At 45.5% G+C, this 27,987-nt stretch overlaps 1 protein-coding gene across 1 annotated transcript; it reads right to left on the bottom strand.

Moving 5' to 3' along the window:
* On the bottom strand, positions 1–27,987 carry LOC147092041 (putative G protein-coupled receptor 139). Its single transcript, XM_085976413.1, has 3 exons — positions 27,925–27,987; positions 25,846–25,936; positions 1–902 (listed from the first exon to the last, which is right to left on the bottom strand). Exons 1-3 carry the CDS (start codon positions 27,985–27,987, stop codon positions 1–3), a joined length of 1,056 nt encoding a protein of 351 aa, XP_085832539.1.

The raw sequence follows: 27,987 nt of genomic DNA, 5'->3' as shown, positions 1-27,987 counted from the left end.
TCATCCTTTAATGAATTTTACAATCACGGTAAAGGGATATTTCCCCACATTCTTCAACTGCTCTCTGAACTTAGTTTGGGTCACGGCATAAATCCCAGTGTTTGTGCAGCAACTCAGCATCTGCAGCATCAATCCCAATTCCTGTAAATAAAGAGGTGCATTTACAGACACAGTCCTGATAGAGCCTATTCGGCTCCATATATAAACCACCACAAACACTGCCCATAACAGGATAAAATTGCCTGAGATAACAAGCAGTAAAATGATGGATTTCCTGCGGCTCTCCATCTCTGGGTCTCTGGGACTCTCCCCACTGCTGGGACCCCGGAGTCTCCTGCGGGCTCTGCTGGACACTAAAATGTGTCTGACGGTGAGAGCATTGAGCAGCAGAATCACAACAAATGGGACCCCCGGTGTGAGAATATAATGAAGGAGCTCGATTGCTCCCCAGACCGGTGAATTCAAAACATCTTTTGTTACATCACAAAACCAAGGCATGTTCCAAAGACCATACCAACCTGTGAACATAAAATACCAGAAAATGTTCTTTGAACCGCTCAGCACAGTCACTGTTCCCAGAATCACAGCTGCCGTTTTCTTGGTGCAATATTTAGTTTTCAGCTTCTGGTGGCAAATGGCCACAAATCGATCAAAGGTGAAAGTGACAGTGAACCAGACAGAACAGTCTGTGGCTGCATAAAGCAGGACGGCATGGATATTACACATGGGGATGGACCGCACGAAACGAAAATGTTCCAAATAAACAATCGGAATGTGCCTCAGTATCAGGTCGAGGAGAACGACCAGTAGATCAGCCGCTGCCATTGCCAGCAGGTAGCGAGTGACACATTTGGAGAGACCACACCTTCCCCGAGACAGGATCATAATCGTCACTAAGTTCACTGTGAGGAAGAGAAATAACCAGAGACATTATACATCAGGCTGGGAGGGGAAATAAACAGGGAAATTATACATCAGGCTGGGAGGGGAAATAAACAGGGAACGTATACATCAGGCTGGGAGGGGAAATAAACAGGGAAATTATACATCAGGCTGGGAGCAAGAGCAGCAGTTTGAAGGAATTCGAGGAGAAATCTGCAACTCATTAGCGACATTCAATGATATAATCTATTTCTATTACCCGCAGAGCTGAATACAGGGTTAATTGTAAAAATAATCGGGAATACATTGAAGAATCAATCAATGAAATCGGGCCAAATACAACAGGAAAATAACAGATGTTAGATCAATGTGTGATTAAATGCTAGATCTACCTTCAGCCCAGCAGACAAAAGTACTGCCCGAGGTACCAGGGACACAAAGGACCAAAACCTCGCAGGAAGCCTTTGTGTCCCGGGATCAGTCAGCTTTTGGAGCGGTGCAATTCGCTTCATTGCCCTTTATGTTAGGGAGGGGGAAATCCCGCTTGGATTCCTGCTCCTCGTTAGAACATCCATTATGTTTGGGACTGAAAATGAATGCAACGGTGAAATACAGAAACTGCAATCTTGGCGTGCATTAATTAAAGCCAATTGTATTTGAAATGTAAGGCTGTAATATGAAATGACAAGGAAAATAAATACAAGTGCACTGCAGTTATAAAGATAACTGGCTGTAAGAAGTGTGTTAAAGATTGTGCTTTCTACAGTTTTCTTTAAATACACATAATACAGTGATAATAATTTGGTGAGATTTAAGGTAGTCATGGAAAAGGACAAAGATGGACTGGAAATAAAAGTTCTAAATTGGGGGAAGGCCGATTTTAACACGATAATGCAGCATCTGGATAAAGTGGACTTGTAGGAAAATCCACATCGGAGCAGTGGGAGTCATTCAGAAAGCAAATAGAGAGAATACAGCGCCAACATGTTCCCATAAAGGTCAAGGCTGGAACCAACAAGTCCAGGGAAGCCTGGATGACATGGGATATACAAGAATGGATTAGGGAAAGAAAGGGAGGCTTTTGGCAGATACAAACTACTAAAAACATGTGGAAGCCCTAGAGCAGTATAGAAAGTGCAGCGGATTATATAAGAAAGAAATTAGGAGACCGAAGTGGGGGCATGAAAAAACAGCGGGCAAAATAAAGGATAACCACAAGGTGTTTTGTAAGTATATTAAGGGCAACAGAGATAACCAGGGAAAGAGTACGTGCCATTAGGGACCAACGTGGCAGCCTGTGTGCAGAGCCGGAAGGTGCAGGTGAGGTTTTATATTAATATTTTGCATCTGTGTTCACTATAGAGAAGGAGGATGTAGGCACAGAGATCAGGCAGGGGGATTGTGATAAACTTGAACAAATTAGCATTGAGAGGGAGTAGGTAACAGCAGTTGTAGCGGGCATAAATTTGGATAAAACACCAGGCCTGTGGTGTATGTGCCTTTAAGAGCCCCAGGTGTGCGTAATGCCGGTAATTGCCACTTGGGCTACATAAGCCTGTGTATTGTGTATATCCTTTAGAAACCCCCCCCAGACTTTGCTTCGTAAATACCTATGAACCAATTCCTGTCTTCAGTGTCTTTATCAACACACGGACACTACAGTGGCGATGAAGTGGAAACGGACTTACCGGCAATTCGGCAGCACCTCAAGGACATCGATTCCTCCGGCGTCCAGAAGACTCAAGGAAGTGAGAAAAGCTGTGGTTTCACCAGCTGGCCAAGCTGGTGGCAGGTACTGCGCTAATCCTTCCTGGGGGTCAGGCTTGGGCTCCAGCGGCGGGCTCTACAGCTGAGACAGGCAGCGAAATCGGAGGCAAGCAATAACGGACTGGGAGGGAGCACTCGGGAGACGGCCGGCGCGGCAAGCAGGTCAGCATTCAGAGCTCCGGCGGAAACGAGTCTCCAACAGTAAATTAAAAATAAAGAGAACGCAAACTGCAGTAAAAAGCGTTGTTATCGGCAGCAGCGGCGGGAAAGCACGGAAAGCGCCATACCTTTGCTACAGAAAAGAAAAAAAAAGCGCGGGAAGCACCATATCTTTTCTGAAATGCCTAAGTCTGGCAATATTGATGCTTTTGATAGCGAAAGAGAGCCTAATTTTGGCAATATTGATGTTTTGATAACGAGATAGAGGATTGGACCACATATGTGGAAAGAGTGGAGGTATATTGCACCGCAAATGGAATAGAAGATGAAAAAAAGCTTCACTGCTTCTTGATCTAATGGCCGCAAAGACATACAAGCTGTTGCGAAACTTAATCACTCCAGCCGAACCGATGGACAAGAATTTTGAGGAGATTGTTGATACCCTACACTGCCAATTCGAGGCAGGACTGGCAGATTCTCTGCGAGACAAATTCATCTGCGATCCCCTAAGTGTAGAAATACAAAAAAAGGTATCTTCTGAGAAAGATTTTACACTGGACAAGGCTTTCAGTGCAATAGGAGCTGCAAAGATACCGCAAAGGCCACAGGACTTCGGCACCCATGAAATGAAACGGGGTTTCGAGAGATGTTATCGCTGCGGCAGATCCACCCATGACCAGAGGGACTGCTGGTTCAGGGAAAAAGCATGCAGGCGATGCGGAAAGATGGGACACATTCCACGTGTGTGCCGATCTGTAAATAAAAAATCCACTAACGGGAAAGAATCAATAAGGAAAAGCACAGAAAGTTACAAATGATGATGGACAGTGGCTCCGCGGACCAGAAGAGCGATTGCGACTCTGGGAACAAGAGACTAAGCTCTCTCAAATTACATAATGTCATTGCCAAAGAAGATTACCAGACCATTTGGGTTACCCTCACAATAGCGGGGTCCCCAGTTAAAATGGAGCTAGATACAGGATCAGCTCTGACCGTCATAAATCGACGGGATTACGAGCGGCTATTTCTGCATATACCTTTAAAGGACACATCCATTATCTTGAAAACATATACGCGGCAGAAAGTATACCCCAAAGGAAAAATAAGGGTGCCCGTTGTATACAACGGCAAGGAAATACAGAAGTTGTATTTATACGTTCTACAAGATGGTGGTCCACCGCTGTTGGGACGTGAATGCATCAGAAAAATACGTTTAGACTGGCACTCCATTCAGGCACTGACGGTGACCAGTAAGGAAAAAAATGACGATGACGTCATACCTGAACGATTAAAAGACATCTTGGCCAACGCCAAGGAAGTGTTTCAAGAGAAACTAGGAACCTTGAAAGGCATCACCGCCTCAATAAAAGTGGAAGATGCAGCAATTCCCAAGTTCTTTAAGGCAAGACCGGTGCCATACGCAATTCGTCCAGCAGTCGAAGCAGAGCTGGAGAATTTGGAAAAGGCAGGCGTATTATCTAAAATAGATTGGAGCGAGTGGGCAACACCCATCGTCCCAGTCATGAAGAAAGCATTGAAGGGTGATGGATCTGAAGAACAGAGAAAAATTCGCATCTGTGGAGATTTCAAGGTGACTGTAAACCCGGTCCTTCACACAGTACAGTGTGCTCTTCTGAGGATAGAAAATATTTTCGCCTCACTATCCGGAGGGAAACGTTTCACCAAAATTGACTTGGCACAGGCATACCTACAGATGGAGGTTGAAGAGGCCTCTAAAAAATATCTCACGATAAATAAACACAAAGGTCTGTACCAGTACAATCGACTGGTTTACGGAGTAGCATCCGCTCCAGCTATCTGGCAAAGAGCTATGGAGCAAGTCCTCCAAGGGATTCCGGGGACTCAATGCTACCTAGACGACATCCTTGTAATAGGAGAAAACGACAACGAGCACCTTGCCAATTTAGAGCAGGTGTTCACTAGGCTGAGAAAACGGGGCCTACGAGCAAATCGCACCAAGTGCGAATTTTTCCGAAATCAAATATCATATTGTGGCCACATAATAAATAAGGAAGGGTTGCATAAGTCACCTGAAAAAATTGAGGCGGTCATAAAAGCCCCAGCACCTGAAAATGTTTCACAATTAAGGTCGTTCCTGGGATTAATAAATTACTATCATAAATTTTTACCGAACCTATCAACTCTTCTACACCCTCTTAATGAACTGCTGCAAACAGGAGTAATTTGGAAATGGAACGAAGACTGCAAAAATGCCTTCCATAAATGCAAAGACTTAATCACATCCAAAGAATTTTGGCTCATTACAATCCATTACTGCCAATCAGACTGGCGTGCGATGCATCCCCTTACGGCATAGGAGCAGTATTATCGCATAAATTCCCTGATGGCTCGGAACGGCCGATAGCTTTTGCGTCACGCTCATTGCACTCAGCTGAGCGTAACTATGCCCAAATCGACAGCCAAGCACTCAGCCTGGTATGGGGAGTAAAGAAATTCAACCATTACCTACACGGACAAAAATTTACCTTGTTGACTGACCAACAACCCCTCATCTCCATATTCAACCCTAAAAAGGGTGTTCCCATTATGACAGCACAAAGGCTACAGCGGTGGTCCCTTTTTCTAGGGGCACACCAATACAACATAGAATACAAAGCGTCAAAACAGCATGGGAATGCTGACGGTTTATCGCACCTACTGTTCCAACGATAGAAGAGGCACCTACAGTAGACCCAGTAGAGATATTCCACTCTACCATAGTGGAATGTCTACCAGTGACAAATTCTGCAATTGAAAGGGAGACAAGAAATGACCTGACGCTCTCACGGGTCTACGATTTAACAGTGAAGGGATGGGCAGCACATGGCGAACCACTGTTGCCAGCATTCTCGCAAAGAAGAGAACAGCTGTCAGTGTGCCGAGGAACCTTGATGTGTGGAACCAGAGTGGTGATTCCACCCAAACTCCAGGATAAAGTGCTAAAGGAGCTTCACGAGGGGCATCTGGGTGGAGTGAAAATGAAGAACCTAGCCAGGGCGTTTGTATGGTGGCCAGGTATCGATGGAGACATCGAAGAAATGACCAAGAGCTGCCTAGGATGCCAGAAGGTCCAAAACAATCCACCACAAGCCCCTCTACATCCATGGGAGTGGCCCTCATCTTCTTGGCAAAGGGTACACATCGACTTTGCCGGTCCATTTATGGACTCAATGTTCTTAATCGCGGTTGATGCACACTCCAAGTGGCCGGAGGTAATAAAGATGTCCACCACCACCACGGAAAAAACCATCACAGTATTAAGGACCATATTTGCCAGGAATGGGCTACCAGAACAGATCTGTTCTGATAATGGACCGCAATTTGTGTCCGAAGAATTCAGAAAGTTCTTAAAAATCAATGGGGTTAAGCACTACACGTCCGCCCCATACCATCCCGCCACCAATGGATTGGCTGAAAGGTTTGTCCAGACCTTCAAGAAGGCCATAAAGGCCATGGGTAATGAAGACATAAAACTTCAGCACAAGGTGGATAACTTCTTATTCGCATACAGGAATGCAACACATACAGTTACCAACCAAACTCCCGCCATTATGTTCTTCCATAGAAACCTAAGATGCCGGCTGGATTTGGTCAAGCCCAACATCAGAAGTGACGTGGAGAACCGGCAGTTTCAAGGCATGAATGAAAGGCCAACTAGAACCTTCTAGATAGGTCAACAGGTTTTGGCTCGGGACTACCGTACCGAGAAATGGCAGCCTGGAACTATCTGCACACGACTACGACCACTAATGTATACCGTGGACATCGGAGAAAGCATAATAAGGCGCCATGATGACCAAATCATAAAGTCATCCGAAAAGGGACAACCTACACCACCACTCTATACATCTAACGATGAAGTAGAGATACCCATATCTACCTCCGATCCGGTGATACTGGAACCCGAAAAACCCGACACTGGCATTCAAGCCGAATCAGCCTTGCCAGAAGAACCTACTACACGACCAGAAACTACTACACCCCCGAGGCATTATCCGGACCGAGTCAGGAAGCCTCCTGAGAGACTAACTTATAATAAATTAATTACATCAATGAATATTATTTTGCATATAACATGTAATTAATAATTACTTAAAATATGATGTACTGGTTAGCTAAAAGGGGAGGAATTGTGGTGTATGTGCCTTTAAGAGCCCCAGGTGTGCATAATGCTGGTAATTGCCACGTGGGCTATATAAGCCTGTGTATTGTGTATATCCTTTAGAAACCCCCCCCCTAGACTTTGCTTAGTAAATACCTATGAACCAACTTCTGTCTTCAGTGTCTTTATCAACACACGGACACTACAAGTCCCAGATGCAATGTATCCCAGCCTTCTTTGTGAGGCAAGGGAGAAGATTGCAGGGGCTCTGATACAAATTTTCAGAACCTCTCTCGCCACAGGGGAGCTGCCAATGAAATGGAGGACAGATGACGGAATACCATTGTTCAAGAAGGGTAGTAGGGTTAAACCAGAGAATTATAGGCCAATGAGGCTAACGTCAGTGGTTGGGAATTTATTGGATAATATTCTGAGGGAAAGAATTAGTCTCCACTTGGAGAGGCAATAATTAATCAAGGATTGCCAGCATTGCATTGTCAGCGGGAGATCATGTCTAAACAATTTGATTGAATTTTTCGAGGGAGTGACTAGATGTGTGGATGAGGGTTGTGCTATTGATGAAATCTACATGGAATTCAGTAAGGCTTTTGACAATGTCCCGCATGGGAGACTCGTCAAGAAGGTAAGAGCCCATGGGATCCAGGTCAATTTAGCACAATGGATCCGAAATTGGCTTTGTGGCAGGAGGCAGAGGGTGATCACCGATTGTTGTTTTTGTGGCTGGAAGCCTGTGTCCAGTGGTGTACTGCAGGATTCGGTGCTGGGTCCTTTGCTGTTTGTAGTGTACATTAATGCTTTAGATATGAATGTAGGAGGTATTACCAGTAAGTTCGCAGAAGTCAGGAAAATTGGTAGAGCGGTAATTAGCGAGGAGGGAAGCCTTAGTCTCGAGGACGACATAGACGGGTTGATCAGACGGGCAGAACACTGGCAAATTGATTTTAAACCTGAAAATTGTGAGGTGTTTCATTTTGGGAGGACTAACAAGGCAAGGGAATACACAATGAATGGTAGGACCCTAGGAAGGACAGAGGATCAGAGGGACCTTGGCGTGCATGTACATAGATCCCTGAAGGCAGCAGGAAAGGTAGATAAGTTGGTTAAGAGGGCATATGGGATACTTGCATTCATTACCCGCAGCATAAAATATAAGAGCAGGGAGTTTATGATGGAATTGTATAAAACGCTAGTTAGGCCACAGCTGGAATACTGTGTGCAGTTCTCGTCGCCAAACTATACATAAAAACATAAGAACATAAGAAATAGGAGCAGGAGTAGGCCAATCGGCCCCTCGAGCCTGCTCCGCCATTCAGTAAGATCATGGCTGATCTGATCCTAACAGCCAATCTCTATCACAGAACTATCTCCTGAAACTAACAGAATTAGACACACGAAATAGGAGCAGGATCAGGCTACACGGCCCCTGGGCCCGCTCCGCTAACCACAGGGCCATGACCGATCCGAACCTAGACTCATGTCCAAATTCCTGCCCGCTCCCCGTAACCCTTAATTCCCTTTACTTCTAGGAAACTGTCTATTTCTATAATAAATTTATGTAAAGATGCAGCTTCTACAGCTTTTTGGGGCAGCATATTCCATGGGCCTACCACCCTGTGAGTGAAGTAATTCCTCCTCATCTCAGTTTTGAAAGAGCAGCCCCTTATTCTAAGACTATGCCCCCTAGTTCTAGTTTCACCCATCATCGGGAACATCCTCCCCGCATCCACCCGATCCAACCCCTTCACAATCTTATATGTTTCAATAAGATCGCCTCTCATGCTTCTGAACTCCAATGAGTAGAGTCCCAATCTACTCAACCACTCCTCATATGTTCATCCCCTCATCCCTGGGAATAACCGAGGGAACCTTCTTTGTACTGACTCGAGAGCAAGTATGTCTTTTCTTAAGTATGGACACCAGAACTGTATGCAGTATTCCAGGTGCGGTCTCACCAATACCTTGTACAACTGAAGCAATACCTCCCTATTTTTATATTCTATCCCCCTAGCAATGAAAGCCAACATTCCATTGGCCTTCTTAATCACTTGCTGCACCTGTATACTAACATTTTGAGTTTCGTGCACCAGGACCCCCAGATCCCTTTGTACTTCAGTGCTTCAAAGTTTCTTGCCATTAATAATAACTTGCTCTACGATTTTTCCTGCCAAAGTGCATAACCTCACATTTTCCAATATTGTATTCCATCTGCCAAATCTCTGCCCACTTACTTAGCCTGTCTATGTCCACTTGCAGGTTTTTTATGTCCTCCTCACTCACTACTTTCCCTCCCATCTTAGTATCATCTGCAAACCTTGATATGTTACACTCGGTCCCCTCCTCCAAATCGTTAATATAGATTGTAAAGAGTTGGGGACCCAGCACTGATCCCTGCGGAAAACCACTAGTTACTGATTGCCAGTCTGAGAATGAACCATTTATCCCAACTCTCTGCCTTCTGTTAGATAGCCAATCCTCTATCCATGCCAGAATATTACCCCAATCCGGTTTTTTTTTATCTTAAGCAATAATCTTTTGTGTGGCACCTTGTCAAATGCCTTTTGGAAGTCTAAATACACTACGTTCACTGGTTCCCCTTTATCCACCCTATATGTTACTTCCTCAAAGAACTCCAGCAAATTTGTCAAACATGACTTCCCCTTCATAAAACCATGCTGACTTTGTCCTATTAAATTATGATTATCCAAATGTCCTGTTACTGTCTCCTTAATAATGGACTCCAAAATTTTACCAACCACAGATATTAGGCTAACCGGTCTATAGTTTCCAGCCTTCTGTCTACTGCCCTTTTTAAATAAGGGTGTTACATTAGCAGTTTTCCAGTCTGCCGGGACATTTGCTGAGTCCAGGGAGTTTTGGAAAATTATTACCTTTGCATCCACAATCCATACCGCCACTTCGCTCAAGACCCTAGGATGTAAGCCCTCAGGTCCAGGTGATTTATCCGCCTTGAGTCCCATTATTTTACCGAGCACCACTTCCATGGTGATTTTGATCGTGTTTATCTCCTCCCCCCCTATAGCCCCCTGTTTGTCCAGTGTTGGGATATTCTTAGTGTCCTCTACTGTAAAGACTGATACAAAATATTCATTCAGTGTTTTTGCCATCTCCATATTTCCCACCATTAACTTCCCTGTCTCATCCTCTAAGGGACGAACATTTACTTTAGCCACCCTTTTTCATTTTATATAACTATAAAAACTCTTACTATCTGTTTGTATATTTTTTGCCAATTTATTTCATAAACTATCTTCCCTTTCTTAATCAATCTATTTGTTATTTTTTGCTGTCTTTTAAAGTTTTCCCAATCCTCTATCCTCCCACTAGATTTGGCTACCTTATTTGCCCTTGTTTTTCGTCGAAAACTATCCTTAATTTCTTTACATAGCCACGGATGGCTGTCTTTTCTTTTACACCCTTTTCTTCTCAGTGGAATATATATTTTTTGGAAGTTGTAAAATAACTCCTTAAATGTACACCACTGATCATATATCGTCTTACCCTTTAATCTATTTTCCCAATCCACTCTACTCAATTCCGCTCTCATACCTTCATAGTCTCCTTTATTCAAGCTTAGCACGCTTGTTTGAGATCCAACCTTCTCACCCTCTAATTGAATATGGAATTCAACCATGTTATGGTCGCTCATTCCAAGGGGATCCTTTACTAGGACATTTTTAATTAATCCTGTCTCGTTACACAGGACCAGATCTAAGCTTGCTTGCCCCCTGGTCGGTTCAGTTACATACTGCTCAAGAAACCCATCCCTAATACACTCAATGAACTCATCCTCAAGGCAGCCCTGCCCAATTTGATTTGCCCAATTAATATGATAGTTAAAATCCCCCATAATTATAGATGTTCCCTTATTACAAGCCTCAACGATTTCCTGATTGATACTCCGTCCAACCGAGTTGCAACTGTTCGGAGGCCTATAGACAATGCCCACAATTTTTTTTTTCCCCTTATTATTCCTTATCTCCACCCAAACTCATTATCCTGATCTTTTGACCCAATATCATTTCTCTGTATTACAGTGATTCCTTCCTTTATTAACATAGCCACCCCACCTCCCCTTCATTCCTGCCTGTCCTTCCTGATCGTTAAATAACCTGGTATGTTTAATTCCCAGGCATTGTCACCCTGCAGACATGTTTCTGTAATGGCCACAAGATCATACCCATATGTAGTTATTTCTGCCATTAACTCATCTATTTTGTTACGAATGCTACGGGCATTCAGATAGAGAACTTTCAAATATGTTTTGTGACACTTAGTTCCTGCTTTTGCCCTTTTTATTACTTTACCTTTTACTCCATACCTTCTATCCCTTCCTGACACGCTCTGGTTTTTAATTTTCCCACTGCTACCTAATTCTATGACCTTCTCTGTTGTCATTTTTATTATTTGCTCTCTAGGAACCTCCTCCCCACTAGTTAGTTTAAAGCCCTCTCTGCAGCCCTAGTTATATGATGCGCCAGGACTCTAGTCCCAGCACAGGCCAAGTGAAGCCCGTCCCAATGGAACAGCTCCCTCCTGCCCCAGTACTGGCGCCATTGTCCCTGGAAGCAAAACCCATTTCTCACACACCAGTCTTTCAGCCACGCATTTAACTCTCTAATTTTATTTGTCCTAGCCAAATTCGCTCGTGGCTCAGGTAATAATCCAGAGATTATTAACCTTGAGGTTGTGTTTTTTAGTTTGACCCCTAGCTGCTCATACTCCTTTAACAGAACTGGCTTCCTATTCCTATTTACATCGTTTGAACCAGCATGGACCACGACGACTGGATCCACCCCCTCCCACTGCAAGTTTCTTTCCAGCCCAGAGGAGTTGTCCTTAACCCTGGCAGAGGGTAGGCAACACAGCCTACGGGACTCTCGCTCTTGGCTGCAGAGAACTCTATCTATCCCGCTGATAATACTATCCCCTACCACTACAACATTTCTATTTACTCCCCCCTCTTGAATGGCCCCTTGTTCGACAGTGCTGTGGCCAGGTTGCTCATCCTCCCTGCATTCCCTGCTCCCATCCCCACAGTGAGTAAGAACCTCGAACCTGTTGGACAAGAGCAAGGGCTGTCGCTCCTCCAACAACACCTCCTGGTTCCCCGTAACTGCCTCGCTACTAATGTCACTCCGTCCTGTCCCTGACCATGGGCTACATCTGAATTAATTAACTTCACAGGTGTGACAACCTCCTGATACACAGAGTCCAGGTACTTCTCCCCCTCCCTGATGTGTCGCAGTGTCTGAAGCTCAGACTCCAGCTCATCAACACGGAGCTGGAGATCCTGCAGCAGCAGACACTTGTCACAGAAGTAATCACCGTTAGCCTCAATGGGGTCCACAGGCTCCCACATCTCGCAACAGTAACACATCACCTGCTCCATTGTGTGCAATTCATTTAAAATATTTATTGCCCGATTATAGATGCTATTATCCCCTTTAATTAATTGGATTTAAATTAAATCAATCCCTCTAATTACACCAGTTAAATGGTTTTCCAACTGTCCCCACTACACCACAGAGACCCCAGAAAAACCCCCCGCAGAATTTAAGCTTGTAATGAAAAGGAGAAAGAAAGAAATACTCGCCAACCAATCCAACCAATCACTTACCTGCTTCCTGGTGCCGTCACACTTGGATTACTTTTTACATCTCTCCTCTGCTGTTAAATTGGTCCGCCTCACCTCGCTGAATCAGCCGCCTCTCCCCAACTGCCGCCGCTATTTGATTTTCCTCAGGTGCTTCCTCGCAGGTCCGCTCTGGTCGGGCCTCGGTTCGCTGAATCAGCTGCCTCTCCCCAACAGCCACCGCTATTTGAATTCTCCTCAGGTGCTTCCTCGCAGGTCCGCTCTTGTTGGGACTCGGTTCGCTGAATCAGCCACCTCTCCCCAACTGCCGCCAGTATTTGAATTCTCCTCAGGTGCTTCCTCGCAGGTCCGTTCTGGTCGGACCTCGGTCCGCTGAATCAGCTGCCTCTCCCCAAATGCCGCCGGTATTTGAATTATCCTCAGGTGCTTCCTCGCAGGTCCGCTCTGGTCGGACCTCGGTTCGCTGAATCAGCCGCCTCTCCTCAACTGCCGCCGCTATTTGATTCTCCTCAGGTGCTTCCTCGCAAGTCCGCTCTGGTCGGGCCTCGGTTCGCTGAATCAGCCGCCTCTCCGCAACTGCTGCCAGTATTTGAATTCTCCTCAGGTGCTTCCTCGCAGGTCCGCTCTGGTCGGGCCTCGGTTCGCTGAATCAGCTGCCTCTCCCCAAATGCCGCCGGTATTTGAATTATCCTCAGGTGCTTCCTCGCAGGTCCGCTCTGGACGGGCCTCGGTTCGTTGAATCAGCCGCCTCTCCGCAACTGCTGCCAGTATTTGAATTCTCCTCAGGTGCTTCCTCGCAGGTCCGCTCTGGTCGGGCCTCGGTTCGCTGAATCAGCTGCCTCTCCCCAACTGCCGCTGGTATTTGAATTCTCCTCAGGTGCTTCCTCGCAGGTCCGCTCTGGTCGGACCTCGGTCCGCTGAATCAGCTGCCTCTCCCCAAATGCCGCCGGTATTTGAATTATCCTCAGGTGCTTCCTCGCAGGTCCGCTCTGGTCGGACCTCGGTTCGCTGAATCAGCCGCCTCTCCTCAACTGCCGCCGCTATTTGATTCTCCTCAGGTGCTTCCTCGCAAGTCCGCTCTGGTCGGGCCTCGGTTCGCTGAATCAGCCGCCTCTCCGCAACTGCTGCCAGTATTTGAATTCTCCTCAGGTGCTTCCTCGCAGGTCCGCTCTGGTCGGGCTTCGGTTCGCTGAATCAGCTGCCTCTCCCCAAATGCCGCCGGTATTTGAATTATCCTCAGGTGCTTCCTCGCAGGTCCGCTCTGGACGGGCCTCGGTTCGCTGAATCAGCCGCCTCTCCGCAACTGCTGCCAGTATTTGAATTCTCCTCAGGTGCTTCCTTGCAGGTCCGCTCTGGTCGGGCCTCGGTTCGCTGAATCAGCTGCCTCTCCCCAAATGCCGCCGGTATTTGAATTATCCTCAGGTGCTTCCTCGCAGGTCCGCTCTGGTCGGGCCTCGGTTCACTGAATCAGCTGCCTCTCCCCAACTGCCGCCGGTATTTGAATTGTCCTCAGGTGCTTCCTCACAGGTCCGCACTGGTCGGCCCTCGGTTCGCTGAAATAGGAAGGATGTGATTGCATTCGAGAGGTTGCAGAGCAGAGTCACTAGGATGTTACCTGGGCTGGAACGTTTGAGCTCTGAAGAGAGACTGGACAGGCTTGGGTTTTTTTCTTTAGAGCAGAGAAGGCTGCGGGGGGACCTGATTGAGGTGTACAAAAATTGTGAGGGGCATAGATAGGTTAGATAGAAAGGAACTTTTCCCCATAGTAGAGGTGTCAAAAACCAGCGGGCACAGTTTCAAGGTAAGAGGCAGGAGGTTTGGAGGGGAATTGTGGAAACGCTTTTACACCCAGAGGGTGGTTGGAATCTGCAACTCAGTGTCTGAAAGGGCGGTAGAGGCAGGAAACCTCACAACATTCATGAAGCATTTAGATGCGCACTTGAAACACCATAGCATACAAGGCTGCGGACCAAGTGCTGGGAATTGGGATTAGAATAGATAGCGCTTGATGGCCGGTGCAGATACAATGGGCCAGAGGGGCTCGTTCTGTGCTGTATAACACTGTGACACAAATTGTAGCTCATTGAAAGGAAGATTTTCCATATAACATTGTAAGGAATGGATTCTGAATTAAAATAAATAGTTATAATTGACCAGGTAATAGCCCACTAAATGCATTTATTAGCACCATAGTCACGTGATTTATCACACAGGCAACGACCTGGCGAAACCTTTGTGAAGTATTTGAACTCAATTTGAAGAGATTTATCCTTGTACTTTTTCACCTGTTGGTTACCAAGTTGTGCAGGTAATTTTAATCCAGGAAATATGAAAGGAGTTTCTTATCCTCAGTACTTCAGTTACAATCAGCTGGGATTGTTTATCCTGCAGTGCAGCAGGAGGCAACAGAGAATCACTCTGGGTCTCACTGAGAGATCCACTGAACTGTGACAGGCGGACATGGGATCCAATTGTTAATTCAAAACAAAGATTGGAAATAAACGCATTGAAATATGGCTGAGTGAACGTGTTTTGAGAATTTATCCTTATAATCCTGTTCTAGCCATCAGAAGCAGTGCCACTAATGCAGAACTGGAGATGGTGGGAAAGGAGACATTGACTGCAATGAGTTATTCGCGGATATTTCAGACATTTAAAGATATGGGTGTGATCTGCCATGATTTGTTCCTGTGACTGTGTCAGTAACCAGGACGAGCATTAGGTGAAAACAAAAGCAAATTACTGCGGATGCTGGAAATCTGAAATAAGAACAGAAAATATTTTAAATATTCAGCAGGTCAGGCAGCAGCTTTGGAGAGAGAGAGAGATCAAGTTTCAGGTCGATGATTTGTTGTCATTCGGTGAACATTCTCCTCACAAAGACAATGTTCCTCTGATCTGTTACAATAGTTCAGTGTAGATTGCAGAATGGAATTCGTTAAGCAAATAGTCTCGTCCTATATATTTTCTTGAGTTGAATATAGAACAATTGAATCTTGTTAACACTGCATCACCTTCAGAATAAATAGCCGAATTCAGTGCGGATGGGATGGGGAATGGCTTGGAGAGAAATACAGATAAACATGATTTACAGAATGAATAGCTGGATACAGAGACTTACCAGGGACACCAAAAGTAGCGACAGGGTGTGGGGAGAGGAAATTATAAGAACAGTAATACAGTTAAACATGATTTATTGAATTCGTAGCTTGATACAGAGACTTACCAGGAACACCAACAGCAGCGAGGATGTGGTGGGCTTTTTAAACAACAACTCTTGCATTAACAAAGATTCAACATCTTGAAACACAGAATACCATTAATAACAGAAGTAACAAGAATCATATTGCAGTGTAACCTGGTTTCTCTTCTTAGGCAGTCCTTCGGAACCGAGAATGACTTGCTCGCACACTAAAAATGAGTTCACAGGTGACTGATGAGTCTAATTACAACCTACAGTCTCTGTCACAGGTAGGGCAGACGGTGGTTGAAGGGGCATGTAGGCGGGGTGCATGGCTTGATGTGCGCTCCTTGCGCTGCCTGCGCTTGGCTTCTGCTTACTCCCGGCGAAGAGACTCATGGTGTTCAGCACCTTCCTGGATGCTTCTCATAGATAGAGTCATAGAGTCGTAGAGTTATACACCACAGAAAGAGGCCCTTCGGCCCATCGCGTCCGCGCCGGCCATCAAGCTCTGTCTAATTTATCCCATTTTCCAGCATTTGGTCCGTAGCCTTGTATGCTATGGTATTTCAAGTGCTCATCGAAATGCTTCTTGAATGATGTGAGGGTTCCTGCCTCTACCACCCATCAGGCAGCAAGTTCCAGATTCCAACCACCCACTGGGTGTAAAAGTTCTTCCCCAAATCCCCTCTAAACCTCCTGCCCCTTACCTTGAATCTATGCCGCTTTGTTATTGACCCCTCTACGAAGGGATAAAGTTCATTTCTATCTACCGTATCTATGCCCATCATAATTTTGTACACCTCAATCAGGTCCCCCCCCCCCCAGCCTTCTCTGCTCCAAGGAAAACAACCCCAGCCTGTCAAGTCTTTCTTCATAGCTGAAGCGCTCCAGCCCAGGTAACATCCTGGTGAATTTCCTCTGCACCCTCTCCAAATCAATCACATCCTTCCTACAGTGTGGCGACCAGAACTGCACACAGTATTCCAGCTGTGGCCTAACCAGCGTTTTGTTAAGCTCCATCACAACCTCCCTGCTCTTATATTCGAAGCCTCGGCTAATGCAGGCAAGTATCTCACATGCCTTTGTAACCACCTTATCCACCTGTTCTTCTGCCTTCAGGGATCTATGTACATGCACTCCAAGGTCCCTCTGATCCTCTGTCTTTCCTAGGGTCTTACCTTCCATTGTGTATTCCCTTGCCTTGTTAGTCCCTACAAAATGCATCACCTCACACTTTTCAGGGTTAAATTCCATTTGCCACTGTTCCCCCCTCCTAACCAACCCATCTATATCGTCCTGCAGACTGAGGCTACCCTCCTCGCTATTTACCACCCCAACAATGTTCGTGTCATCTGCGAACTTACTGATCATACCTTTTACATTCACATCCAAATCATTAATTTAGACCACAAACAGCAAGGGACCCAGCACCGATCCCTGCGGTACCCCACTGGACACAGGCTTCCAGTCACAAAAACAACCTTCCACCATCACCCTCTGCCTTCTGACACTAAGCCAGTTTTGGATCCAATGTGCCAAGGCACCCTGGATCCCATGGACTCTTACCTTAGAACATAAAAAATAGGAGCAGGAGTAGGTCAATCGGCCCCTCGAGCCTGCTCCACCATTCAATAAGATTATGGCTGATCTGATCCTAACCTCAAATCTTCTATCACTCTCCATCCACCCTAGCCCATGTGATCTCCCGGGAGAGGCGAAAAACCAGATAAAACACCCAATGGCAATTTGGGAGAAAAAAATCTGGGAAATTCCAATCCGACCCATCTAGGCGATCGAAACTCATCGAGGAGATCACTCTGTCCCTTTATTTTCTACAGTACTTACCTTCTGTAAAGGCGATCTCCACCCCAGCCAAGAACAGGAATAAAACCATCTCCTGATATCTAACACAGAATTAGAACACAGTAGGAGCAGAACCAGGCTACATGGCCCATGGGCCCACTCCACTGCCCACAAGGCCATGACCATTCCGAACCGACACTCATGTCCAATTTCCTGCCCGCTCCCCGTAACCCTTAATTCCCTTTACTTCTAGGATACTATCTATTTCTGTTTTGAATTTATTTAATGATATAGCTTCCACCGCTTTCTGAGGCAGCAAATTCCAGAAACCCACCACCCTCTCAGTGAAGAAGTTTCTCCTCATCTCAGTTTTGAAAGAGCAGCCCCTTATTCTCAGATTATGCCCCCTACTTCTAGTTTCACCCACTTTTGGGAACATCCTCACCGCATCCACCCGATCAAGCCCCTTCACAATCTTAGATGTTTCAACAGGATCGCCTCTCATTCTTCTGAACTCCAATGAGTAGAGTCCCAATCTACTCAACCTCTCCTCATATGAAAACCACCTCATCCCCGGGATTAACCGAGTGAACCTTCTTTGTGCTGACTCGAGAGCAATTATATCTATTCTTAAGTATGGACACCAAAACTGTACGCAGTATTCCAGGTGCGGTCTCACCAATACTTTGTACAACTGCAGCAATACATCCCTGTTTTTATATTCTATCCCCCTAGCAATAAAAGCCAACATTCCATTGGCCTTCTTGATCACTTGCTGCACCTGCATACTAACCTTTTGAGTTTCGTGCACCAGGACCCCCAGATCCCTTTGTACTACAGTACTTTCCAGTTTCTTGCCATTAAGATAATAAATTGCTCTATGATTTTTCCTGCCAAAGTGCAAAGCCTCACACTTTCCAGTATTGTATTCCATCTGCCAAATCTCTGCCCACTTACTTAGCCTGTCAATGTCCCTTTGCAGGTTTTTTATGTCCTCCTCACTCATTACTTTATGTCCCGTCTTTGTATCATCTGCAAATTTTGATATGTTACACTTGGATGTAAAGAGTTGGGGACCCAGCACTGACCCCTGCGGAACACCACTAGTTACTGGTTGCCAGTCTGAGAACGAACCATTTATCCCAACTCTCTGCTTTCTGTTAGAGACCCAAACCTCCACCCACGCCAGAATATTACCCCCAATCCCGTGATTTTTTATCTTGAGCAATAATATTTTGTGTGGCACCTTGTCAAATGCCTTTTGGAAGTCTAAATACACTACATCCACTGGTTCCCCTTTATCCACCCTTTATGTTACTTCCTCAAAAAACTCAAGCAAATTTGTCAAACATGACTTCCCCTTCATGAAACCATGCTGAGTTTGTCCTATTAAATTATGTTTGTTCAAATGTCCCGTTACTGTCTCCTTAATAATGGACTCTAACATTTTACCAACCACAGATGTTAGGCTAACAGGTCGATAGTTTCCAGCCTTCTGCCTACTACCCTTTTTAAATAAGGGTGTTACATTAGCAGTTTTCCAATCTGCCGGGACCTTTGCTGAGTCCAGGGAGTTTTGGAAAATTATTACCAATGCATCCACAATCCCTACCGCCACTTCCCTCAAGACCCTAGGATGCAAGCCATCAGGTCCAGGGGATTATCCACCTTGAGTCCCATTATTTTACCAAGTACGACTTCCTTAGTGATTTTATCGTATTTAACTCCTGCACCCTCGAGTCCCCTGTTTGTCCAGTGTTGGGATATTCTTAGTGTCCTCTACCGTAAAGGCAGATACAACATACTTGTTCAGCGTTTTTGCCATCTCCATGTTTCCCACCATTAATTTCCCGGTCTCATCCTCTAAGGGACCAACATTTACTTTAGTCACCCTTTTTCATTTTTTTTTAACTATAGAAACTTTTGCTGTCTGCTTTTATATTTTTTGCTAATTTACTTTCATAATCTGTCTTCCCTTTCTTAATTAATCTTTTCGTTATTTTTTGCTGTCTTTTAAAGACTTCCCCATCTTCTATCCTCCCACTAGATTTGGCTACCTTATATGCCCTTGTTTTTACTCTGATACTATCCTTAATCACTTCACTTAGCCATGGATGGCTCTCTTTTCTTTTACACCCTTTTTTCCTCAGTGAAATATATATTTTTTGGAAGTTGTACAATAAGTCCTTAAATGTACACCACTGATCATGTACCATCTTACCCTTTAATCTATTTTCCCAGTCCACTCTTATCAATTCCGCTCTCATACCTTCATAGTCTCCTTTATTCAAGCTCAGCACACTTGTTTGAGATCCAACCTTCTCACCCTCTAATTGAATACGGAATTCAACCATGTTATGATCTCTCATTCCAAGGGGATCCTTTACTCGGACATTTTAAATTAATCCTGTCTCATTACACAGGACAAAATCTAAGGTTGCTTGCCCCCTGGTCGGTTCAGTTACATACTGCCCAAGAAACCCTTCCCTAATACACTCAATGAACTCATCCTCATGGCAGCCCTGCCCAATTTGATTTGTCCAGTTAATATGATAATTAAAATCCCCCATAATTATAGCTGTTCCCTTCTCACAAGCCTCAACTATTTCCTGATTAATACTCCATCCAACAGAGTTGCAACTGTTCGGAGGCCTATAGACCAGACACACAAGTGTTTTTTCCTCTTATTATTCCTTATCTCCACCCAAACTGTTTCACTATCCTGCTCCTTTGACCCAATATCATTTCTCTGTATTATAGTGATTCCTTCCTTTATTAACATAGCCACCCACCTCCCCTCCCTTCCTGCCTGTCCTTCCTGATTGTTAAATAACCTGGTATGTTTAATTACCAGTCATGGTCACCCTGCAGCCATGTTTCTGTAATGGCCACAAAATCATACCCATATGTCGTTATTTGTGCCGTTAACTCTTTCATTTTGTTACGAATGCTACGTGCATTCAGATAAAGAACATTCAAATATGTTTTGTAACATTTAGTTCCTGTTTTGTCCCCTTTTAGTACTTTACATTTTACTCCATACCTTCTGTCCCTTCCTGACACGTTCTGTTTTTTTAATTCCCCCACTGCTACCTAAGTCTCTGACCTTCTCCGTTGTCATTTCTATTTTTTGATCTCTAGAAACCTCCCCCCCCCCCCACTAATTAGTTTAAAGCCCTCTCTACAGCCCTAGATATATGATTCGCCAGGACACTAGTCCCAGCACTGGCCAAGTGGAGTCGCTCCTAACGGAACAGCTCCCTCCTGTCCCAGTACTGGTGCCAGTGTCCCAAGAAGCAAAACCCATTTCTCCCACACCAGTCTTTAAGCCACGCATTTAACTATTTAATTTTATTTATCCTAGCCAAATTCGCTTGTGGCTCAGGTAATAACCCAGAGATTATTCCCCTTGAGGTTCTGTTTTTTAATTTGAACCCTAGCTGCTCATACTCCTTTAACAGAACCGTCTTGCTTGTCCTATCTACGTCGTTTGCACCAACATGGACCACGACAACTGGATCCTCCCCCTCCCAATCCAAGTTTCTTTCCAGCCCAGAAGAGATGTCCTTAACCCTGGCACCTTCGGGACTCCCGCTCTTGACTGCAGAGAACCCTATCTATCCCCCTAATGATTCTATCCCCTACCACTACAACATTTCTGTTTACTCCCTCCACTTGCATGGCCCCCTGTATCACGGTGCTGTGACCTGGTTGCTCATCCTCCCTGCAGTCCCCTCTCCCGCCCTCACAGGAAGTAAAAACCTCGATCCTGCTTGACAAGAGCAAGGGCTGCGTCTCCTTCAACACTACATCCTGGATCCCTGTACCTTCCTCACTTGTAGTCACACCTTCCTGTCCCTGACCACGGACTACATCTGCAGTAATTAATTTCATAGGTGTGACCACCTCCTGAAACATAGAGTCCAGGAACTTCTCCCCCTCCCTGATGTGTCGTAGTGTCTGAAGCTCGGTCTCAAGCTCTTTAACATGGTGGTTGAGTTCCTCTATTAGCAAACACTTATAGCAAAATTAATCACCGCGAGCCTCAATGGGGTCCACCAGCTCCCAGATTTCGCAACAGTGACACATCACCTGTTCACCCATATCTATGTAATTAATTAAATTTATTATTATTAATTATGAAGACCCTCTGACCCGATGCAGATGATATTTTACACCACTATTCAATGGGACTTACCAACTTAAAGGAATAAAAGAGCAGGAAGAAAACCAACCAACCAGCTGATCACCAACCTCCTCCTTGAATACTGTCTGTGGGGCCTGTTTGGTTGACTCATCTCGCTGCTCTGCTTCCGCAGTCCTGTCTAAGCCTGGGGAGTGGGGAACAAAACAGAACAAAAAACACACCCTCACCTGCCACTTGCCCGAACTCTCCCTCTTACCAAACTCTAGGAGCACTCAATGCACAGCACTTCGTGCACAAGCACTAGTCCTGCCCCTTTTATACCCGGATTCTACTTCCGGTTTAAACTCCCTAACAGTTTAATATACACTTAAAAATTAAACACACTTCAAATAATTAACTTTTTAACACAAAAATTCACAAAATACACTTAAATGACTTTTCTCCCTCTTACCAAACTCTAGCAGCACTCAATGCACAGCACTCCGTGCACAAGCACTAGTCCCGCCCCTTTTATACTATCTTCTTGACCAGTCTCCTATGTGGGACTTTATTGAAAGCCTTACCACATCCACTTGCACTACTCTCATCCACACACCCAGTCACCCCCTCGAAAAATTCCAATCAAATTAGTCAGACATGATCTTCCCTTGACAAAGCCATGGTGACAATTCCTGATAAATCCTTGCCTCTCCAAGTGGAGGCGAATTCTGTCCCTCAGAATTTTTTCCAATAATATCCCTACCACTGATGTAAGTCTCACTGGCCTGCAATTCCCTGGTTTATCCCCACTACCCTTCTTGAATAATGGTACTGCGTTAGCTGTTCTCCAGTCCTCTGGCACATCCCCTGTAGACAGAGAGGTTCTGAAATTTTTTGGCAGAGCCCATGCAATCTCCTCCTTTGCCTCACACAGCAGCCTGGGATACATCTCGTCCCGGCACAGGGATTTATCCACTTTTAAGCCTCCTAAAACCGGTAGTACCCCCTCCCTCTCGATGCTAATACGTTCAAGTATATCACAGTCCCCCTGCCCGATCTCTATGTCTACATCGTCCTTCTCCACAGTGAACAAAGATGCTAAAAAATCATTTAAAACCCCACCTACATCTTCTGGCTCCACACACAGATTGCCACTTTGGTCCCTAATGAGCCCTACTCTTTTCCTAGTTAACCTCTTGCCCTTAATATACTTATAAAAATCTTAGAATTTTCCTTTATTTTGCTCACCAGTGTTAATTCATGGCCCCTCCTCGCTCTTCTAATTTCTTTTTTAAATATCCCCCTGCACTTTTTATACTCCTCTAGGGCTTCCGCTGTCTTTAGTCCTTTGTATCTGCCAAAAGTCCCCCTTCTTTCCTAATCCATTCTCGCATATCCGTTGACATCCAAGGTTCCCTGGGCTTGGTGGTCCCACCCTTGACCAATACGGGAACATGTTGCCATTGTACTCTCTCAATTTCCTTTCTGAAAGACTCCCATTGCTCCGATATGGATTTTCCTACAAGTAGCTGTTCCCAGTCCACTTTGGCCAGATCCAGCCTTATCATATTAAAATCAGCCTTCCCCCAATTTAGAACTTTTATTTCCGGTCCGTCACTTTCCTTTTCCATGACTACCTTAAATCTCACCGAATTATGGTCACTGTCAACAAAGTGCTCACCTACTAACACTTCTACCACTTCCCCGGCCACATTCCCTAGAATTAGGTCCAGTACCGCCCCCTCTCTTGTAGGACTTTCTACATGCTGGCTCAATAAGCTCTCCTGGATGCACTTTAAGAATTCTGCACCCTCTAAGCCTTTCACACTCTGACTCCACTTTGTGCGGTGTTGGACCAGGGATTTCCAAATGATGGTCTGGATGTTGCACATTTTCAAGGAGGATTTGAGGGTGTCCTTGAAGTGTTTCCTCTGCCCACCTGGGGCTCACTTGTTGTTTCGGAGGTCCGAGTAGAGCTCTTGTTTTGGGAGTCTTGTATCGGGCATGCGGACAATATGGCCCATCCATCGGAGCTGATTGCTGTGGTCAATAATTCAATGCTGGAGATGTTCGCCTGAGCTGGAACCCTGACATTGGCGCACAGATCCTGCCAATGGATTTGCAGGATCTGGCTGATGCAGCATTGGTTGTAATTCTCCATTGGTTTGAGGTGCCTGCTTTACATGGTCCATGTCCCTGAGGCATTCAGGAGGGCGGGTATCACTACTGCTCTATAGACTGTGTTTCATAGAATTAATAACTGGACATAGATACTTAATAGGAACATTAAGAGCAGCGAGAAGGGGATAGTAAAACTTTTGTATATCCTCCCCTTCCCTTTCAGCATTCCGAAGGAAACGCTCCCTCCACAATACCCTGGTCCACTTCTTAATCACCCCCAACAGCCCCTCCCATCCCCGCATCCTTCCCGTGCAAGTGCAGGAGATGCAACACCTGCCTTTTTCCCTTCTCCCTTCCCACTGTCCAGGGCCCCAAACACTCCTTCCAGTTGAAATAGCGATTTACTTGTACTTCTTGCAATTTACTATACTGTATTCGCTGCTCACAATACGGTATCTAATACACTGTTCAGAAACAGAATGCAGATTGGGTGATGGCTATGCGAACACTTCCGTTCAGTCTGTAAGCTTGACCCCAAGCTTCTGGTCTCCTTCCACTTTAATTCTCTGTTCACCTCCCACTCTGCCCTCTCTGTACTCGGCTTCTTACAATGTTCCAACGGCACTCAATTTAAGCTCGAGGAACAGCACTTTATATTCCTATTAGGCACTTTACAGCATTCTGGACTCAACATTGAGTTCCGCAATTTAGAACCATGTCCTCGGTCCCTACTTTTTTCAGGCAGCTGCTTTTGATATTTCTCCCATCTCCTTTTGCAACATTTAACAACTCCTGCCTTCCACCCTATCACAGAAAGACACTTTTGTTCTTTTCTCCACCCCTCCCGAATTTTCCTGCCCCGGAACCTGCTTAGAATCTGTTCCAGCTCTAAAATGTTTCAGTTCTGACGAAGGGTCACAGACCTGAAACGTTAACTCTTTCCCTCTCCACAGATGCTGCCTGACCTGCTTAGTGTTTTCAACATTTCCTGTTGTTAGTCCAAAGTATTCTTGCTAAGCGCCACTGTCCAAGATGACTTTCCCTAACGATCCTAGAACTCAAGGCATCCCTTCTGTGAGAGGCTGGTGGGTTTTTTTTGGAGGCAACGCGCTGATTGTGTGAGGTCACACAGTGAAGGGTGCTACTTATTTAGAGCAGGGGGAAATCCGCAATTGACATCATTAGGCCTCACTGTAACTAGCTTTAATCACATTCATTGAACAAATAGACTCATTGATCCATACTCACCACAACAATTCTCCTCATCACAATCTAGCTCACATTATTGTACACAGACTTAAATTAAATGTGAGCGCCTGCATAACATGTCACCGATCCTCAGTTCAGGAATTTAATTCTCAGCACCGCCTCGATTAAACTGTTCCTGCCTCAATCCAGGAATTTTATACCGAGGGCCGCCTAGGTTACACTGCTCCCGCCTCAATCCAGGAATTTAAGTCCCACCGCCACCCAGATTACACTGCTGCTGCCACAGTCCAGGAATTTCATTCCCAGGTCTGCCTAGATAACACTGCTCCCGCCTCACACCAGGAATTTCATTCCCAGGGCCGCCAAATTTACATGTCCCCGCCTCAGTCCAGTAAATCTAGAACAAGAACAACAAGGTGTTTCTAATGATTGACCTCAACCAGCCAATCTTAAAATGCTGCTTTGCAGAGGAGGAGAAAATAATAAAACGAGCAAAGGTTTAACACCAAGGCATCAAAGGAAAACGCTTAAAAGATAAACCCATGAGATAAGTAACCTATAACTGTCTCAATACTCCATGATACGCTCTGCAAACAGTGAATTATCGCACAATCATAGTCACAGAATCATAACTATCAGTCAACATTCCAGACTCCTCCCTCCCAGTGTATATCCTGTTCCACCGGCAGGACAAACTCACCAGTGGTGGGGGCGCAGCGGTATACAATCGTTTGGGAGAGATCTTGCGCCGCCTCAACATTACCTAAGGACATAATAAAGTCCCATTGCTTCCAATCAGACATGGGCAAGGTAAATTCCGGCTGGTCACCACCTACCGCCCTCATTCAGCTGGTGAATCAGCACATCTTCATGCTGAACACCAGTTGATGTGAGCAACGAGAAGAGAAAGAACACAAAATATAGTCTCTGGGTGGGGAAGGGGAGACTTAAATGTCCATAACAAAGAGTGGCTCGGAAGCACCATATTTATCCGAGCCCGGAAGCAAAGTTGCCAGACTGAATATACAGCAGGTGGTGGGAGAATCAACAGGGGACAATAGCCTGCTTTACCTCGTACTCACCAATCTACCTATCGCATATGCATGTGTCTATGATGATATTGTTAGGATTGACCACTGCAAAATATTTGTGGAGAATAAGTCTCGCTTTCACACCGATACCACCATGCATCGTGTCATTTGTTACTCCCATCGTGCTCTGTGGGTTGAAATTACACAGATTGGTACGATCCCATAACCAACAGATCAGATTATTTGAAAGGTGTCATATCCTTTCGCGAAAGGAAATGAAAAACGTAACCGTTTCCCCATAGCCCTCATTTTTTTTTCTTTACAAGCATATATCGAATTACCTTTTGAAAGTTACTATTAAGAAATAAAGCCTTGCATTTATAGAGCGCCTTTATCGACCTTATGATGACCCAAAGCACTTTACAGCCAAAGAAGCACTTTTGAACTGAAGTCAGTGTTGTACTGTAGGAAACACGACAGCCATTTTGTGCACAGCAAGTTCCCACAGACAGCATTACAATAACGATCAGGTCATTAGAGATGTTGATTGAGATAATTATTGGCCAGAACACTGGGGATAATTCCGCTGCTCTTCTTCAAATGGTGCCCTGGGATCATTTACATCCACCTGAGAGAGAGAGCAGACAGGGCCTCAAATTGACGTCGCATCCGAAAGACAGCCACTCTGACAAGACAGTGCTCCCTCATTAATGCCCCTCCGACAGTGCAGCATTCCCTCAACACTGCACCTCCGACAGTGCAGCAACCGCTCAGTTTTAGCCCTTCGACAAAACAGTACTCCCACAGTAATGTACCACGGAGAGTGCAGCGTTACCTCAATACTACACCTTCGAAAATGAACCGCTCGCTCAATTTTACTCATTCGACAATACAGTGCTCCCTCAGCACTGCCCCTCCGAAAGTGCAGCGCTCGCTCAGTATTACCCCTTCAACAATACAGTCCCCCTTCAGCACTGCCCCTTCGAAAGTGCAGCGATCGCTCAGTACAGCTGCACCGAATGTATAGCATTCCCTCAGTACTGGCCCTCCGACAGTTCAGTGGTCCCTCACTACTGCCACTCTGAGAGTGCAGCACCCCCTCAGTGCTGACCCTCCAACAATGCAGCGCTCCTTCAGTACTGACCCTCCAACAGTGCAGCGCTCCCCCAGTGCTGACCCTCTGACAGTGCAGCGCTCCCCCAGTACTGACTCTCCGACATTTCAGCGCACCCTCAGTACTGACCCTCGGATATTTCAGCTCTGCCTCAGTAATGACACTCCTAGAGTGCAGAATTCCCTCAGTACTCCCCCATGGACTCTGAAGCGCCCCCTCAGTGCTGACCCTCTGACCGTGCAGTGGTCCCTCAGTACTGTCTCTCGGACACTACAGCGCTCACTCACTACTGAGCCTCCGACATTTCACAGCTCCCTCAGTGTGGCCCCTCTTGCAGTGCAGTGCTTCATAACTACTGCACTGGAGTGGCAGCCTAGATGTTTGTACTCACGTTGCTGGAAAGGGCCTTGAACCTACAACCTTCTGAGTCAGAGGCGAGTTTGCTACCGACTGAGCCTATTGAATCTGCTTCCACCCGCCTTTCAGGGAGTTAATTCCACGTTACCATATAGCGTGTTCAAGGTTCGTTCTTTTAGTAATGACAAGTCAGCCAGTGGTAAACGTTTCTCCTTAATTACCGTATCAAAACCCTCAACATTTTTAGCACTTCTATTCAATCTCCCCCTAAACTTCTATGCTCCAAGGAGAGCATTCCCAGCTTCTCCAGTCTCTCCACATAACTGATATCCCTCATCCCTGGTGTCATTAAGGATAAATTCGCTTCTGACAAGCGCCAGACGATGACGATCTCCAACAATACATAGTCTAACCTTGACAGTGATTGGCATTTCAATCACCAAATCCTCTACCATCAAAATCCGAATGATCGCCAT

The sequence above is a fragment of the Somniosus microcephalus genome, unplaced genomic scaffold, assembly GCF_052327205.1.
Source record: "Somniosus microcephalus isolate GS21.2 unplaced genomic scaffold, FLI_Smic_1.0 unresolved_chr2, whole genome shotgun sequence".
Classification (NCBI taxonomy): domain Eukaryota; kingdom Metazoa; phylum Chordata; class Chondrichthyes; order Squaliformes; family Somniosidae; genus Somniosus; species Somniosus microcephalus.
This window is presented reverse-complemented; position numbering and strand designations above follow the sequence as displayed.